This window comes from Quercus lobata, chromosome 2 (genome assembly GCF_001633185.2).
Source record: "Quercus lobata isolate SW786 chromosome 2, ValleyOak3.0 Primary Assembly, whole genome shotgun sequence".
NCBI lineage: Eukaryota > Viridiplantae > Streptophyta > Magnoliopsida > Fagales > Fagaceae > Quercus > Quercus lobata.
Genome location: NC_044905.1, coordinates 32,349,313 through 32,369,402, shown reverse-complemented (window position 1 = coordinate 32,369,402; position 20,090 = coordinate 32,349,313). Strand labels below are relative to the sequence as shown.

The following is a 20,090-nucleotide window of genomic DNA, read 5'->3' as shown; positions in this document are numbered from 1 at the left end:
TTAAAATAATCCTTATATATGTTTAGGGTTGCGAGAAAAAAAAGTCTAAACATGTATACATGAATTGGTGTGAAATCAGATCTGAAAAACTGATTTTTATAAATCTCGATAGATAGCTTATCTATCGAGTAGCTGTCGAGCATCGGGCAAAAGCTGTCTTTTTAATCTCGATAGATGCTATCTATCGAGCTAACTGTCAAGTTTTAAAATCCAGTACTTCTTCACTTGTTTCTTGGATAGACTTGCATGGTTTTAACACTTGGACTTGAACTCTTGTTCCTTGAAGTATTAAACATATCCTAGATCTACCCAATTACAAGTAAAGTGAGTTTTGTCAAAGGATTAGCCAATTCTAGATAACATATGTTCCTAACATGATTCACATATGTCCTAACAAGAATAGGGTAGATGTTATGACTAGAAATCCTCAAATATAAAGAATTAAGCTCGATAAGTTCACAATAATTGATTCTTGGTTCAACTCCCCAAGAAACAGGCCTACCACAAAGAAGTGACATAATGTCATCAACAGAAGGAAAATCAGTGTATGGATATGTGGGTTTACAAACTAAAGGCACTTCTAAAGCTTCAGAAACTGTTTGCTTATTTATTGTAAACTCTTGACCTTTGATCCAGGAAGTCAAATAATGACCACCTATCATTTCAAGATAGATAGAGAGATTTGAATAAAACTCTCTAATCAAAGCTGTAGGAGGAGGATCAGACACCTCACACAAAAATACCCAATTCCTAGACACAAAGTTCCTACGGATGGAGGGATCTAACTCACTCAAGAAAATCTCCCTTTCACCCAAAATAGACCTATATTTAGTCAAGGTCTCATAAGTCTCTTCACACTTATCAATGAGAAACCAAACTCTATCAACAAAATCTGAACCAGAAGAGGATGAACCAGGGTTCCTATTAGCTCTAGTCTTAAATTTCCTACCAACCTAATGAGCCATGACTAAGGACAAAAACAAAACAATACAACACAAACCAAGGGTAAACTACATTAAGAAAGGTTAGAGATAAGATAACATGGAATTTTTTAAAAACTATATGATGCATGACATTAGGATTCATATGATGCATGCTTTAATTCCTTACAAACAATCAAATTTCATCACAATTTTGAACATTAACTAAGAAAATTAAGAATTTCAGAAAATCCCCAATTTTGAAAAACCTAATTTTCAAAAATCCTTATATTGATCAATCATAACAAGCATAATTCATGTTATAATCACTCAATCTATCAATAACACAAGCCAATTTTGTTCAATTTTACCCAATTTAACAAAATCCCCAAATCTCTTAAGAACTTAAGAACCCTAATTTCGAAAATTTTTATAAACCATGAAAATTTTGAAATTAAAGTATGGGAATCATATTTAAATAATGCATGAAGAAAAACCCATGATTCAGTTGTGATCAAAATGCCCAAAAACATAAAAAACCCCAAATTTCTAAAAATGTGAAAATCCCTAAGAAAATGCATGAAAGATGTATGAAATCATGAAATTTGATAAAAAAGAAAGGGCAAAAATGTCTTACCTTAAGTTTTTGAAGAAAATATTTGAATCTTTGACCAAGAAAAATGACAAAAAAAATTGTGAGAAGGAATCGAGAGAGGAATCGAAGAGAAAGGCAAAGGAATAGTTTAAAAGTCTGATCTGATTCATATATGTTTTGAAAATATGAAATCTGATCGGTCGAAAGGAATCGGGAAGGGATTGAAATACTCATAAAAATATGCTCGACTAATTGAAGGGAATCGGGAAGGAATCGAGCAAGCTCGAGACTTTAAGCTAAAAGATTGAATTTTCCTCTTCCCTTTTCGATTGGTCGAAAAATAGACTTGATCGGTCGAATCTTGAAGAAACATAAATTTTGAAAATTCTAGACAACTTTTTCTGCAAATCCATTTGAAAAACTATTTTTATAATATGAGATATATGTTTATGATTTCAAATGTTTTACAAAACCAAACTTTTCTAAGAAAAATTCAAATTTTAACAAATTTCTTCAATCGTTTCTTTCCTCACTCCCCCAAAATGCATTAAACATATCAAGAAGTTAAATTTGGGAAGGCCACAAACTTAACACACAATCACATGTATAGAGTTTAACAAAGATTTGCTTGAGGTGTGTGCAACTAGTAAGTGTATGAGATACTCACAAGATGATATGTAGACAGAAAATAAGTACAATCTCTACATTATTAATCACATAAGTTTGAAAGTGACTATTACCTAAAGAGTTACATCTAATAACTCTTGTTGGGTTAAAATGAATTGACTCCTTGCAATTAATTAATTAATTACCCAAGTTAATTAATTAGATCAATTTCATGCAATAGCTGTTGGGTTTTATGCCCTAAAATCCAATTTATTGGCATGTCATAAATAATTAAATTGTTTAATTATATGAGACTATTTATTAATGAACTAATGAGACATTATCTTAGTCCTTGAGATGCATTGTATGTGATTTATGTGAATACGTTACAAAAAATATAAATCACAAGTTCCTTGTAAACTCAAATGTAGTTCGTAGTCGGTGATAAAATTGAGAGTTTCATCTGCGAAGACTATAACACATCAATTAAGATGATTTTTCTTGATCATGGAAGTGGAGACTTCTAGTCGATGTGTTGATGTGTCTTAAGAGTTAAGACATTGAATTAGACTGCTGTAAGATTAATTATTCAATCAACAACTGTCACCTGAATAATTAATCTCACGACTTCTAATTTCATAGACTCTTAATCCTGAGAGGGTAGTGGACCTGATCATAAAATGTAGGTTACTTTGATATATTAGGAGTGAGATCTAATATTCACCGTCAAAACCTCAGTATGTTGGGTAACCACACGTAGTGTTGAGGGAACATATATTTTCAAGATGGAATCCACAATCTCTTTGTAGAGACATGAAATATCCCCTTGAGATAAGTTTAATGAGAACTAGTTATTCAGGATGCCCACTTTAGTAAGGTGTTACTAAAAATTATATTTATTGAAATTGGATTTCAATAAATGTGAATAACTAAAAGATTAAACTGGATACTCAAGGATAAAATAGTTGTTTACAAAGTCACAGTTCTTTATGACCTTGTTTACTATGGATATTTCATGGAAGGGTCATATGATATCATTAGAGTCTTGGGATATAATTTATTAATAGAGTGCAATTATATTTATATAGTGGTATTAAATATAATTAATGGTAACTTTGGATTTGTCAAGAGTTGATAGAAAAGTCCAAGGTCCATTGGAGCTAGAGTCTTATTTGTTCCCTTTGGTCTCATCTCAAACCACAAACTAAAACCCAATTGGGTAGGCCCAAAAGGTTAACCCAATTAGATAATCAGTTTTTATTTAATAAGAGTTATTAAATAAAGTAACTATCAAGGTAGTTTGAATGTACGTATGATAAAAGAAAAGAAAACAGTTTTTCTCTATAAGAAGAAGAAGGAGAATTTTTCTTTGATGTTAGAACATATTTATTCACTTGTTAGGAACATATGTCACTATTTTATGTAACTGGCTTATCCTTTGACAAAACATACTTTACTTATATTTGGATAGATCTAGGATGTGTTTAATATTTCAGGAAACTTTATTTCAAGATCAAGTATTGAAGCCATGCAAATCTGTCCAAGATTCAAGCTGAAAAGTATCTATCATTAAAGCTCGATAGCTAGCCATCTATCGAGCTTAAAGAGTTGTTCAGCCTCGTGGCTCGACAGCAGCTCAACAGGTAGGGTATCTGTCGAAGTTTATGAAAAACAAATTTTCAGTTCTGTTTTGACTCCAATCCGTGTTTATGTGTTTGGGTTTTCTTTTCTCACAACCCTAGACATATAAAATGATTATTTTAAGAGTCGTCAAAGTGTTCACAAGTTGTACAAATGTTAAGAAAAGTTTGTTCAAGCAAATTGTGACCAAAGACAGAATTTACCCTAGTTCATCTTTCTTGTGAAGAAGTTGCTATGTTTGTACACCGTAGGGTTTCGTGACCAAGCATCTTCTTGATCTTCATCGTTGGGATGAATTGAAGAACTTTGCAGCCAACAACTTTCTCTAGTTGGTGATTGAAGTCGCGTACTGGGATCCGTGCAATTGGTTAGTCACGTACTGGGAGCCGTGCATCAAAAGGAGAAATTGTCACTACAAAACAAATCCAATTAGGTATTGGGGTAAGGATTCAACTATAGGTTGGTATAAGATATTGAGATTCCTTTACTTGTAACCGCTTGTTGTGATAATAGTGAAATTTCAGGAATTGTGACCTTAAAATCACCCAGTGGGGTTTTTGCTATGTAGGTTTTCTCCATTCGTAAACAAATCACCATGTTAATTTATTTTCCGCTGCATACTTAGTTTAATTGGTGATTTGTTTGTACTATCACGTTTTGCATATTAATTAACTTAATTAATTCACTTGGCTAAATTAGTTGGTTAATTTATCACAAGGGGTCAATTCGTTTTTTTGGCCTATCATTTGAGAATCAACGTACATAAAGACTGATTGAGAAACCACACTTCATGGGCATCATGTGGAATTTAGATGAAGATTAAGGTATGCTCAAGTCTTGGTTTTGAATTTCACTGCATCAAGGTACGCTTTCTATTCTTTGTTCTAGAATTCAAGGTTACATGTTATCTCACATGAATGAAGTAGATCCGTGTTTGTTGCTACCGCTATGTGTTTTGTATGAGATGCAAAACTAGATTTTCCAACAATAGCATGGTAGCACAAACAAATTACCAAATTATCTAAATGCAACGAATTTGACACAGGTGATTTGTTTACAAATGGGGAAAACCACCAAGGCAAAACCCCATCAAGTGATTTTAAGGTCACCACTCCCAAGAATCCACTATTATCAAACACAAGTGGTTACAAGTATAAGAAATCTTACCAAACCCTTTAGCCTATCCCGAAATACCAACCTACAGTTGAACCCTTATCCCAATACTCAATTGGATTTGTATTGTAGCGGCAATCTTTCTCTTGATGCACGAATCTCAATATGTGACTAACTCCAGCAACTTGAAAAGGTTGTTGGCTGCAAAGTTTTTCAGTTCATCAACAATGAGGATCAAGAAGCTCATTGGTCACGAAACCCTTGGCGTAAAGTCGCAGTAGCTTCTTTCAGAGAGAACAAGGCACTAGGTCACTTTTTGCATGCGTGACAACCTTTAAAATAAGCCTTATATATGTCTAGGGTTGTGAGAAGAGAAACCCTATACAAATATTTTAGCATGGGCCGAAAATCAGATCAAGAAGTTCTGAATTTGTAAGTCTCAACAGAAACAACTTGTGTCGAGCTTTGACTATAAACTTTGATAAAAGTCTTTCTGTCGAGATTGCTGTCGAGATTTGATGAACAGCTTTTTTTCACTTGTTTCTTGGTCAAATCTTCATGACTTTAATACTTGACTTGAACAACATGTTTCTTGAGGTCCTAAACCCGTCCTAGATCTACCAAATTATAAGTAAAGTGCATTTTGTCAAAGGATTTTCCAATTACATAAACTATGTCCCTTACAACTCCCACATCTCCTAAAAAACACGCTTGCAACCATGCATTTTTTTTTATTTTTGCTTTTTCTTTTTCTTTTGAAGCACATTTTTCTTTGTTTTTCATTTTGCTTTTTGCTTCTTTTATCTATTGTACAATAATAGCTTAAGTATTTTGCCGTGCAAGTGCTACACCTTACCGAGCAGGGCTTTTATAATTTGCAAACAGGTGTTCATAATTGGTGAATAACATGGTGAGATGGTTATTTATACCTTTCTTCAAGGATTTTTTAGTCCTTACAAAATGTGACTTCAAAATCAAGAGCATGTGATTAAAACCATAAACAACTCAAACAATATAAGCACTACATAGCACAAACTAGCAAAGTACAGAAAAATAAAGCTCATCAAAGCTAAATAAGGTACACAGTCATGAAATTTAAATTTCATAGGCCAACCTCAATTACACAACTTGAAGATGTATAATACAAAAACCTTTTTTTTTAAAAAAAAAAAATTAAAGAAAAACTGAAAAACATCAAAAACAAACCTAGAATGCAGTGTATGAATGTTATGCAAATGCGAATCCTAAAGAAAAACAATTTTGGTCACAAGAGATTGAAAGAATTAACACAAGGACCATGTCAAACAGACTCATTGAGGCTGTCTTTTACATCTAGACTCTTTTAGATGCAAACTTGGAGTTGAGATTTCTAATAGGATTGGCCCTAATTTCAGTTCCAGTATTGGCATAAAAGTTAAGAACCTTTACCAGTTCATGGATAAGTACCATAGGATCTTGTACTTTTGACACATGCACTATTTGTTTGGATGCTTGCTTTAAAGCTTGTAACTTAAAGCAATTGAGCCTAGTATGCCCAGCTCCACCACAAAAGTGACAAAACCACTGAGGATTGTGGTTTTTCTTACTTCCAGATTGATTGGGATTCTTAGGTTTAGACTCACTTAGAGGTACCCTAGTTCTTCTAGAAGCTGGAACTTCTTCCTTATGTACCTTAACTTTAGACACAAATGGATGAACAATAGAAGTAGATGATTCAGGTACAAATTTTAGAGTATTAACAACCGAAGAAGATTCAATCTCAACAAAACCTAGACCTATCTTATTAGAAACAAATTTTTGAACATTTAACATGTCATCCAATTTAGAAGTAGAAGTCCTATCTATTTGTTCTCTAGCAACAAATAATTCTAGATCTAAACTTTTAACTTAAATCTTTAGAACCTAACAAATACATTTTTTTTACTTTCTGTGGTTCATAATCTTTTGACTGTTGTGACTTTCGCAATGAATAAACTATCTTTCTGACAAATAAAAAAAAAAAAGAAAAAAAAAACAATATATTCAATTCATAGGAAACAAGAAAAATTGCTTATGAACAATAATGTCATTCCATAAGAATAAAGTTAAATAATAGATTTTTGGATTATCTATCTATTTTCTATATTCCCTTTACATCATTCGAATTCTCTTTCTCAATGCTACATTCTTGTTTCGGTCCTTTGGGGCAGTTAAAATTAAAATTCCATTTGGCATTGCGGTAGGAATTAAAGTTTTAGTTGTTGAGATTGGTTTTAGTTAGCCTAATTTGTAAAATCTTTTATTGTCAAATAAAAGATTTGATGTTTGAACTCCACTTACACCAAAAATCGATTGATATCTTGGTTTAACGAAAAACATTAATCATTATGGAGCAAATTAGCGAATGCCATATGTTTAAATTCTATTGTATTTATAAAAAATTAAAAATTAAAAATTAAATTTTTGTAAAGTCTCTACAACAAAGAAATTTAATTGAAAATGACGGGTTTCTTAGTTTTCTCAAACTATAAAGTTTTTATATGAGTTTCAATTAGTTTAACTGGTAAAATATTTTACCGTTAAATAAGAAATTTAAGGTTCGAATTGTGCCTATACTAAAAACTGAATGATATCTTAACCTGTTGAAATTTTATCATATTTATATAAAAAATAAAAACTAATCCATTTGTGAGAAATGAACAAAAAAGGAAATAAGTACGCTTATTTATATTAAGGTTGTGTTTAGCATTGGCTCAAAAATGCAGTTTTTTTTACTACTTAACTTATTTTTGCTACTATTTATACGTCTCATTACACTTTTTGGTTAATGTTAAATCACCCAGAGAGGTGTCTTCTGCATATGATCGAAAAATTTTGTGAAACTTATGGAATGAGTTAAAGATGAAAGCCCAAATGCTTAGCCCAATTAGGCTTGAATTACAAAAAATAGCATCAATTAGGCTTGTGTAGGTACGCTTCAATTATTGTTAACTCCTCAGAGCTTTCCAAAGAAGAGGGCTATTGAAGTATATGATGGAAAAACAAAACACAGTTTGGTCCAGTAGATTGTCCCATGGATTTTAAAACAACTGTTGGATAGGGAATTAAAAGAGAAAAGAGAATGGATTCTCATGTCTTCAAGCACTTGTAGTTATATTATACACTCATACAATATACACACAATATATATATATATATATATATATATATAGTGCTCATGTGAATATTAAATAATATATCAAACTTGAAAATTTATTGAAAAAAAATATTATGCATTATATTGTGTTTATTTGTTATAATTTCTTCATATATGATTTAGCCACATTGTAATTTTTTTTGGTAGTCAAAATTTCACTTATAATTTTCATATAATAATATTCAGTATTTAGATAAACTATAAGTAGAACTTATGTCAATTTTTATTAAACTCATAAAATGATTAGATTTTAAAAATTATAAATGATGTATTTTGTGTTTTTTTTTTTTTTTTTTTGAGAAGAATATATTTTGTGTATTTAAAGCTTTAAAGTTAACTTGAAAGCAATATCAAATTATGGAGCTTATTATAAAATTATTTTTAAATTTTATTACTTAAACATTATTTTTTCTAAAAAATAAAAATTGTAATATAAAAAATATAAATAATTTGAGCTCTTAACACTTTAATTTGAAAGAAAAAATAATTTTTTATTATATATTTTCCTTTCAATTTAAACTTTCGCTTATTTACTTTTATTTTTTTTCTCCTATCTTTGTTTTGCTTTTATAACTTTTGAACCTTAAAAGATATTGATAAAATAGGTAAGATTTTTATTTATTTTTTTCACTTAAATTTGACATATAAAAGAAATATACTATAAGAAAAAGAAAAAAGAAAAGTATAGAAAGAGAATGTACCTTCCCGGTGGCTTGGACCTTGATGGTTCCATCCACCTTTTATTAATTTTCATATATTCCACTCTGGTGGGAGTAGGTGAGACCTGGATTTTAGTGGATAGTCCAAATGATAATATTGTTTGTTAGTGGTGGGTGAACTTTGTAAGTCCAACACATGTGCTACAAATAAATTCAAAGGCATACTTTTCAAGAGCAATAATTGTTTAAAAAAAAAAACAATAAAAAAGAGCAATAATTAAAACCTGCCAATTAATACATTTTCTGTAGCATCAACAAGGACGAGCATCTATCTCGGTCGGACTACATAAGTCAAGGCATGAGAAGTCGGCAGGAACTTTTGCAGGCTACTGTATTGGTACACCTTCCTGTGATATTCCAATTCTCTGTCACCCTGTCTTAATTTTTATGATGTAAGCTACTGATTTGAAATTTATTTTTTCCTAGAATTTGATCTATGATTTTCTTGCATGATTAAGATACTTTTGGCGGCAGGGTTGGAAAATTCTAGATATTTTTAGAATATGAATAAATAGTGTTTTTTCATTTCATATTTATGATAAATTCTATCATAAATTTAATGGATGAATTTTATCATAAATACAAGAGAATGGTGCACCAATCTCTGTACTCTGAAAGTTTCTAAGAATTACTCTTTTGCGCTTATCTAATTAAGTTAAGATATTAATTTGTATTTGGCATAAAGAGATGAATTTCAAATTTCTTATGCAGCAATAATAAATTTTATTAATTAAACTAATTGAAACATTAAAAGAATAATAATTAAGTGAATATTGCAAATCTTAGGTTAGGGGTAATAAGGTCAAGGAGGCTTAATTAAAACGAAGACACTTGCGTGAGTCTGTACTTATTACGGAGTACTATGTAGTGCCATTTTTTTTTTTTTTTTATAGGAATTGCCATTTGATTAGGAACCACTTTATTGGGCGGCGGTAAATCTGCTTTATAATATAGTGTTTACTATTTTATAGGCTATAACTGACCTAATGTTAGGAAAGAGGAAACTTAATCCACAATGTATCATGTATGATATGCAAATAACACCAAAAAAGAAAGAAAAAAAAAAAGAAAAAAAAAAGAAAATACAAGATCAATGCACATGTGCAAACATCGGATCTTAAGTGAGTTACTCATAATCATAATTATCATAACCAAACTGAGAATTAAACTTTTCAAGAAGTGATATGATCGTTTATTGGTTCAACCTTTAGATTAATATTTAATTTACTTTAAATAATATGCATAAAGAAATTAAAAGAATTAAATAAAAAATAAAGATAAACAATAAATAAATGAAACTATTTTCCATTCAAATATATATATATATATATATGTAAGTGCTCAAAAAATAAAGGCCCAAGCTTACTAAGAATAGTGGTACCTTGTCCTTCAAATCAATCCCAAATAATAGAATTTTCTTTAGAGAGTGGGAAATGTACTTCAAGTGCAATTCTAAACTAAATTCAAGTCTAAGGCCGAGGAGGCTAGAATAACAGAGAGGTGTAACACAAGTGTTGAATGAGAAAAAAATGCTCTCCTCGGGCAGGTCTGAGGATCTATTCCTTATATATATTTTTTTCAAGTTCTACACTGGATGATGAAATGTTCACTTTCTTGTTTTTCTATTTCTTAGAGAAAAATGTCCATCCCTTACTTATGAGAGATTCTCTTCCTTTTATATCCCCCTTCTTTGCATCCTAACCCTCCACCTGTATACCTCCAAGCATTCCTTAGAATACTTGTCCCATAAATACTTTGTTGAAGGTGGTGGAAGGGGCTGTTAGTTGTGAAGTTACTGTTTAGGGGTCATTTCCTCGTTAATGTAGCTGATAAGGTGGGTGCATGGCATTCAATGCAAAGGAGGGAAGTGTTCCTTCTAGGAAACTTCCTCCTATCGTCCTTGCCCCCATCAATGTCTCTTCCTCTAACCCTGGAACACTACAAGACACTAATTGTCTTGATTCTGTTTCCATTCTCGGGTGGGTGAGATCCTCGGATCACATTTATCTCTTTGGGCTCGGACTAAGCGAATTATTCCCTGGTCTGATCATCCTCGGTCCTTGAACCCCCCCCCCTGCCCCACAATATATATTTATATATATACACACACACAAGAATACAAAAATGGAAATTAATAATAAGATATTATAATTGTTAAGAAAATTTATTCAAATATTGAATGTAATGTTCCTTATATATAAAAAATGACTAAAAATAAAATATTTTGAATTGATCTTTTAACTATTCTCATAAAAAAAAAAAATGATCTTTTGATTACTTGCTTCAAGTTTAAAAGCAAAAGACTTAAGAGTCAATAGATAAAAGTGCGAAATTGAAGAAAAGTATGATTATATGTTCAAAATAACGTAACAATAAAAACCCAGACGGTTAGAATAAAATCGTGCAGTTCTGTATTTTTCTAAAATATCATTGGCATATTTCATTGGTTAATCAAATTTTTTTTTTCTTTTTTGCAAATCCATTAAAAAAATTTGAACGGTTCACTAGATTGATGGTTTGATTGCTGATTGTTACAATTTTGGTAACCATGCTCAAAATTGGGTCTATGTCCACAAAATTATAAGGATTGGTAGTTCATGCCAGTGATCACACGCGCTCGCTCGTGCGTGCCCATACATACGCACTCATATTGGGACAATCGAATTTCACCTAGTATAATTTTTTAAGAATGTTACTAGGGGTGTCCACTCACCCGCCAGACTCGACCAACCTACGACCGACCTGAGAGCTCTGGTGGTCGATAATGAGTTCCAAACCCCAAAAACCGACTCTGGTGGGTCGGTTGGCAGGTTCTCTCCTCTAAAACCCGCCTCACCTAACTCGACTGTGAACTTACTAAAATCCGGCGAGTTTTGGTCAAAATCCTTTTAGACCTGACAATATTTATGCCAGATTTGGGGAGATCTCATCGAATCTAATGAGATCTTAGCTAGATCTGGTGGAAAACTCACTGGATCTAGTGAAGATCTTACCAGATCGGCGGGTTTTCTCATCTAAAACCCGCCTCACCCAACCCGACCATGAACTTACCAAATTCCAGTGAGTTTTGGTCAAAATCCTTTAGATCTGACAATATTTATGCCGGATTTGGGGAGATCTCACCAAATCTAGTGAGATCTAGGCCAAATCTAGTGGAAATCTCACCGGATCTAGCAAGATCTCACCAAATTTGGTGAGATCTTCTCTAGATTTGGTGAATTTTTGCTTGAAATTCAATGTTTTGGCTCATTTCCTCTGCCTTTAACGGTTTCGACTGAACTAATCACTATTCAATGAGAATCTGACCGCTCTGATCCGATTCCCTCACCATTCTATGGAAGGTCTAAAAATCTCCACCCAATTTGGTTGGGTTGGTCACGGGTTTGGCACAAACTCGACCCAAATCGACTCGTGGACACCCCTAAATATACACCACTCAATAACTTTTACTTGGATCAATAATTTTAAACTACTAATGTTGGATTATATGTTTTCATTATTCTTAAGATGCAATCCAAATTTTGCATTAATCAAATGTTAATTACTATTCCATCAATAAACTTATGTTTTGTGTATAATCTTAAAATACAAAAAACTCTAAATTTTAAACATTTTCTAGATGAAATAGTTATTAATCTTTAATCATTTTCAAATTTTACAATTGTGGAGCATATAAGGAAAATATATAATCCAATGGTAGTCAAAAGACACAAATAAAAAGATATTAAAAGTTGTATTATTGCTAAAAGTTACCCTCAATTTAACTTGAAACTAACTTATATATATGCCGCTTTATTACTTGGGCTACACATGCATCAAATTACAATAATGAGTCTAGAGCTTCTAATGTATACAAAAACACTATTAGCACCCCTAAAAATTATATTGGTACAGTCACCAATTTTGCACGATTCGAGGCGGACAACCCCCGAACTCCGGCATAACCAACACAACAGATTTAACTCCATGAAATTTCAACATCTAAATCACCAAAAATTTAAAAACCCTTCTTACTGTTGATTGAAACTAACTCATATATATGCCGCCTTATTACTTGGGCTACACACGTATCAAATTACAATAATGAGTCTAGAGCTTCTAATGTATACACAAACACTGTTGGCATCCCTAAAAATTATATTGGTACAGTCACCGATTTTGCATGATTTGAGGAGGACAACCCCCGAACTCCGGCATAACCAACACAACAGATGTAACTCCATGAAATTTCAACATCTAAATCACCAAAAATTAAAAAACCCTTTTTACTGTTGATTGAGATAAACAACTTTGGATCCTATGCAGTCTAAAATGTAAGAGTACACCTACTTTGGCATGTTCATTAGGAGGGTGTTATTTTGAGATGTGTTTTTTTTTTTTTTTTTTCCTTTGAATAAAAAAAATCATTGAGAAAATTAACAAAAAATACCAAGGATAAGACTCCTCAGAGACAAAAATTAAGATTTACAAGTCATTAATTCAGATGGAACTATTGCATTTAATTTGTTCAAGGAGAATCAAAGCCAGAACACAGTCCAGGCATATCTATATGGCTGGCCATACTTATCCTTTCTATCATTTCGTTGCACTCTCTAAAAGCTGGTTGTTACTAGAAAGGCCAAAAGAGTCTGTCAATAACTAAATTTAATTTCTTGTGGCCAGTGAATAAGATCAGATCTAAAATAAGAAGAAAATAATATATTACTGTTACTGTATTTGTGATCAAAATCCAATGCAGGCTTTGATGTATCGTCTCCTTCTTACGATCAGTTTTCATGTTAGGTAAGCCTTAGCAATTAGCATAGATCGAGTGGCCACAAGCAAAAGTTAGTAACCCAATGCAGTGAACTTTAATTTCTTAATATGCCAATCATTTTCTTCTTCCCATGTTCCATACTATACAAGCTCGTTCTCTGAATCAATTATGTACCCAAGTTCCACGTGCTGAAAAGCATAAGAGTGATTTCTATTTGGATAAATATTCTAGCCATGATTATAGTGTATCAACGTGTGTGTAATAAACACCACTCTTCCTATATTTTCCACGATGTTATGCATGCAAAGCATAAGAGTGTATAAATTACATTGGTTTAATATTTGATATCATATCCCTTCCAATTAACTGTTAGTTAACAATTGTTGCATGTTGTACAATCAACCGATACTGACTTTTGTGGACGAATATAGCCAATATTAATATGTCTAATGTGCCCTTTAATCCAAATGGTTTAGGGTTGATTACCAAACTTTAATGGGTACAATTAATTAAAGAGAGGACGTGAACAACTTTAAAAAGTAAAAATGTCCCAATCACCACCTAACGATTGTGGACATGAAAGTCTATTTTTAGAGTTTGCATTACACCCACATGGCTTGACTTAACTGTAGCTGGTCAATATGTTGGGGATGATAGAGTTGTCTATTCAAGCGACTATAAACTAGGGAGAAAGGTCAATCGGCTTACATCCCAAATAAAGTAATTTTGGGTTCAATTTTTTTAAAAAACATTATTTGTTTAAGCTGTAAATGGAAAAGAAAGTAGTATTTGGAAAACGACTCTTCTTTTATAACTAATTAAATTGATTAGTCACGTTTGATGTATTACTTTCGTATGGGATTGTTCTTATTATTTTTATTATGCATGCATCAATCACAATATATCATTTCAATGATTGTAAAAAATTTTGGTCGCTATATTAATTGTTAAGAGTTATATAGTTGATGCTCTTCTAATTTATCAAAAAGGGTGATGGCTGTGTGAGATGCTGAGATTAAATCCCCTGAAATAGATGTACAAAATGGGCCTAGCTAGCTCATTGAGGCACTATCCAGATAACATTGATCTTAAGCTAGTTTTTTTTTTTTTTAGAATTAATCTTAAGCTGATTTTAGCCTTAAGATGGTTTTAGCCTCAAGCTTGCATTGACGAGAAGTCTCCTCAAATATCAAGAATGATTTTGTTGATTATCATTCTTTTAACTTATTTTTGCACGCAACTGTGAGCTAAGATTACGATGTTTGATTTAGGAATTAGGATCACACCTAATTAAGTGAAGCCCTCGAGTTTGATCACTCACATGGTTGATGTGGTGCATTCTAAATATGACCAAACAGAAAATTTTATCTAAGGGTGAGAATTAATCGGTACAAATTACGTACCCTAGTGTAAACCTTAACTCTTTTGAACTTGTCCTTTACAGTAGTGAGAAATTTGAACTTCTTAATTTTGCAAAAATCAATACATACAGTAATTTATTGAATAATTAAGTAAACGAAGTTGTAGAGAAATTAAGCTCTGTCGTAATTGCGAAGTACTTCAGCATATCAAGCTGACTTACTTGAGAATCAGTGAAAATACTGAAGGTTTCATCCAAAGAAAAAAAAAAAGAAAAAAAAAAGGAAAAGGAAGCAGGTTTAACCAACTCACAAATGACTAGAGTAACTTTGAAACATAATTCGCATAACACAAAGTTTTATTTATAATTTAGGACACAGTTACGAGCAGCAAACAAAAAGAAAGTAGCAATTCTAAGCGGATAGATCGAACAGCATAGAGCATGGCAAAGTATTCCATACTCCCTCACTCCCTAGTGAACTTGTACTAATTACCAATACAAAGACGCATATGTAGCCCACATATTTGATATGTGAATTGCATTCTATATCTAATAACATTCGTATAACTTAATATCCATCTTCAGGCGAAAGTAGTTGGCTCCCTGAAAAACGTCAGTCTGAATTGTTGCAATCCCTTTTGTCAAGAAAAAGTCTCCAGTGCCACCAACAACTGAGAGGTCTCTTGTGTCAGCTGCCATTAAATCTGCACCCATAATGTTCAGTGTACCTTTATATTGGGTCGAGTTGAAGACCAATGTGAAGGCAAACCATGCATTGTAATCGTTCTTCTTGTCATAGAAATAGAATCCTTGAGCTCTTGCAACTGGAGGAGAAAGAAGGTGGCTGTCCAAAGTAACAGGATCATCAAAGACAACCAGCATGCCAAATTTGAAGTTGCCAAGAGTAGTCTGATTTGCAACTTTAGCGGATGTTGCATTAGCCAAATCCGTGCCATCAAAGAGAATATCATGGTAGTAAAGCTCAAGACGCTTGCATGGTTGTCTCAATGGTTTTTTGGATGCCAACGAAGATTGGCATATAACAAAGAAGAAGAAGAGAATGAAGCAAGATTTCACTACTAGCTCTCCCATTGTTGCTTTTTGGCTAATGGCTTTTGTGCTAGAGATAGGCAGCGTAATGCAGTTTATATAGGCAGCTTTCAAGGGCTGCTGCTTCTTTCTTCTTTCTTTCCTTTTATTTATTTATCTTTTTTAAAAAAGGAAAATATGTGAATAAAACTTTTTTCTTGATATCTGTGTTTGTGAATGGCGTAAAAAATAAAAGGAGCTTGTATGAAAGTGAAGTTTTACTAATCACAATCACAAATGTTATAAAGTTTAGGAAATGATGTAGTCCTATCAGAATAATTTTTCCGTCTTTTTATATTTTAGGTTAAAGGTTAGACTTTAGTGTGATAAGTATTTTTCACTAAAAGCAATAGATTATGTATTCGAGTCTAAAAATTAATCTCTCCAAATAAAATTGAGGATAAAGTTACTTACTATCATCATTTGTTAGGCTGTAGAGTTTGGACATGTCCTACAGAAATCGGAGAGGAATCTATTCTTCAAATCATAATACAGTGCAGGTCCTAACATGATAACCAGCGCACTCTCAATAATGCATACCTACTTCTGCTGACTGGGAATACTCCAAAATAAATAAATAAATAAAAAGGCACGTACAATTTTCTGTTGTAACATCCGAGTTCAATCAATTTGACTCCAAAAAGTCCTTTCTTAAGAATTTGGTAACAAAGTAATTAAAGGTACATGTGTTAGTGACATCCGTTACCATCAACTTTGAACGAGTAATATATTTATATTGTTTTTCAATCATTTTCCACTAACTTATGATTCTCTCTCTTTTTTTCGATAATCATTACTAACTTAGGCTTTTGAGATTATTAGTATGTAATTTAGCTTAGCATCAAAGTTTAACTTGTTTGTTTTTCAATTCTACACACCATGTCATCTCTCTTAATTTTGGTTACTAATTCAAACTTGGATTTGTAAGGGAGTATAAATTTAAAAATGTCATGTCATAGTTATTATGCATGGTCAACATGGATACGTATACGTACTAATTGGATATATACCATTATCAGTTTCTTTAAAACTTTTTTTTTTCTTTCCCTATGTATGTGTGTTTAAAATACTTAGTATTTTTTTTAAAAAAAAAAATAGTTGTTCTGACATGATATTGTTATAAATTTATAAGTAGTCCTAGTGCTCATTAAATTTGAATTTAATCTCGACTTTATACCTCCTATTTAAATTTGAAAGTTTATTGAATTGGACTTTGGATAACCCTTCAAAACCCTCACTAAAAACTTTTATTATGTTTTATTCTTGAAAGATATTTAGTATTTTTCATTATAAAAAATACGTACTTGAAAGATTAATTGTAATTTACAGTCTTTTTATGTTTTATTATTTAGATTTTTCTTATATAAAAGTTATTAAAATTATACTTGCAAATTATTTAATTAAAAAAAATCAAGATAGCTCATTTTTATAAATTTTCTTTTTCTAATTTTTGTATTTAATTTAATTATTAAATTATTATAATATCATAATGGTTCGACTTTGGTATGAACTCTAGTTCAACCTTAAAAACATTTAACTTCTCTCTTTTTTAGTTCTCTGAATAGTTTGATTTTTGATATATTGGTAGCTACATTTTATTTTATTTTTATCTATTATAAAAGACATAAATTTTATTGATTTAACAACTGTCTGAATTTTTCACAAAAATAAATAAATAAATAAACTGTATAAGTTGGTCAACACCTACAACCACCACATTAAGAAGGAAAACACACTAGAGACACATATACAGTAGCTACTGTTTTCTAGTGCTTAATAAGAAATTAAATTTGCTAAAAATCATAGTAGATGACATTTATAAATAAAAAATAAGCACAAAAATACAGTTTAGTATAATTTTGATCAATTTTCATTCTCGTCTACTAAATTTAAAAAAGAAATTGTCATTTTTATCTATGAACTTTGATAACATGGTCACTTTAATCTTTAGATCCATTACCAGTAAAAGCTTTTTGTCAAGGACTTCATTTCATAGTTTTAACATTATAAAAAATTAAGAGATTCTTATTTATGTGATTATTATTATCGTTATCATTCAACGAATGATTTTCTTATTTGTAAATCATTTTGCATATCCAAACATTAAAATATAATTGAAACTGCACACATAATTGTGTATACAGTACTTAAGCAAAAAAGCGATGTGAATACAATAATAAGGAAGGGACAGCATTAATGATTAGACTATTGAATATATAGTTTTGAAATTGAGCACTAATAATTAATAGTTTAATACTTAGCCAATAACCCTACTTTTTTTTTTCTTTTTCTTTTTTTGTTGAATCAATAACCCTACTTTTTTTTACTCTTACCACTTGGACCTCAAATATAATCTGTAAACATGATATCCTTATTGGTTAATTATCCTCCACACAAAGTGGCGAAAATGACAGCATTTCAATCTTGAACTTTTATTTTATTTATTATGCGTCTGCCCTCATCACCACAATCAAATAAGTATATATCTATTTAGCCAAAAAAAAAAAAAGAGTATATATCTTATTGATGGTCCTTTACATACATATATGTGGATCCACTCCAGACACGTAAACCCCATGAGAGTGATATTTGCATATGAGAGTGAGCATGCTGACTGTGGTAGCATAAAAGACGAACACGCGAAAGTACTTGTGGTGAATATCTAGACCGCCATATTTGAAAGTTATATTCTTGCTGACTGCAGTAGCATAAAGAGGAACAGATTCAATTATTCGCACTGTCATGCGTTTAAAGTCAAGTGATAATAGATCACGTTTGATTTTACATATTTATATCATTATTATTATTATTATTTTATAAAAAAGTATTATCATACTTATTTAGAATTAATTTATGTACTTTATATTTGGTTTTAGAATAATGTTGAATAATCAATTTTGTGTTTAGTTGAATTTTAATGCATGAATTTGTTTTTTATAAGAGAATGAAATTAAATAAGTGGATTTGGTGCAAAGTGGATTTGTGCAAAGAAGAAAGTTAATAGACTTTACTTTTATAAGGGTCATGATGAAGTTAAAGAAGGACAACCCAATTAAATTTGAGTTCAATTGGAGTAAGGAATCAAAGGAAATTTACACCAAATTCAAGTTTAATTCGGATTAAGATTTCAGCTTGCGCACCAGTTAGTAGTTTGGGCATAACTTTCAGCTCAGATGTCCAATCAAAATGATTCAAGTTGGGCTAGAAAGTTCACTTAAATGGCTACAACTTTGTAGTTTACCAAAAGCCCGAATTCTAAAGTTAAATGGGCCAAAACATTGGTTAAGTAAAACTTGAAAATCTAGGATTTTCTCCAAACGGGAATTCAACTTGTAATAGGATTCTTTGACTTATTTAAAGGTTCTTAAAGTTTCTTTATAGTTTTTAGAGTTTTATTTGTGTTATGATTTGCTAAAAGTCTTGCTAAGGTAAGGGGTGAGACCCAACCATTTATTGGTATGTTCTTAACAATTATTTTATAGTTTTAATATTTATGTTATTTTGTTTTTGATTGAATCCAATTTTACATGAGAGGAATGTGGTGTATTGAACAATTTCAGTGAGCGTGGATTATCAATAAAATAAAAATAGTGAGTATAGAATAATGTCATATCCTTAAATATTTTGAGAATTTTATTTTGTCTTCAATTTCTTTTCATGCCATAAATTTAGAATGAAATTATTTAATAACAATAGTGAGAAGTGACAAGGGATTTCGTTTTTGGGAAGAGGAGGCGGAGGAGGAGGGTCTGGAGTTTGGACTCAGCCACATAGAGTTTAGGGGAGTGGCAAAAGGTGCTAGCCCAGCTGTAGCCCATTGGCTGAGAAGGTAATAGAAATCCTTTGTCTTATTTTTACTGTTCCACCTTATTAGTTGAGATTTTTTTTTTCACTGTCTTATTAAGTTATTATAGAAGTGAGATGTTTAGTTTAACACAGTAACTGCTTGTTTTTTAAAATAAAAAATAAAAATCCTTTTCCCTTAAATATAAATTTGTATTTTCGAATGGCGGAAGGGTACAGCGGAAAGATTTTGAAAATTGAAATACTACTGTATTGCTCAATACTTGAATATCCAAAAGCATTTGAAGCAAATGCAGCCTAAACACTAAACAT

The 20,090-nt window shown here is 31.4% G+C and overlaps 1 protein-coding gene across 1 annotated transcript; it reads right to left on the bottom strand.

The window, feature by feature from the left end:
- Positions 1–15,208: 15,208 nt before the first annotated feature.
- On the bottom strand, positions 15,209–16,063 carry LOC115977828 (dirigent protein 5-like). The gene has a single exon (XM_031099854.1). The coding sequence runs from the start codon at positions 15,975–15,977 to the stop codon at positions 15,435–15,437; it is 543 nt and encodes a 180-aa protein (XP_030955714.1). The 5' UTR covers positions 15,978–16,063; the 3' UTR covers positions 15,209–15,434.
- Between the last annotated feature and the right edge of the window lie 4,027 nt (positions 16,064–20,090).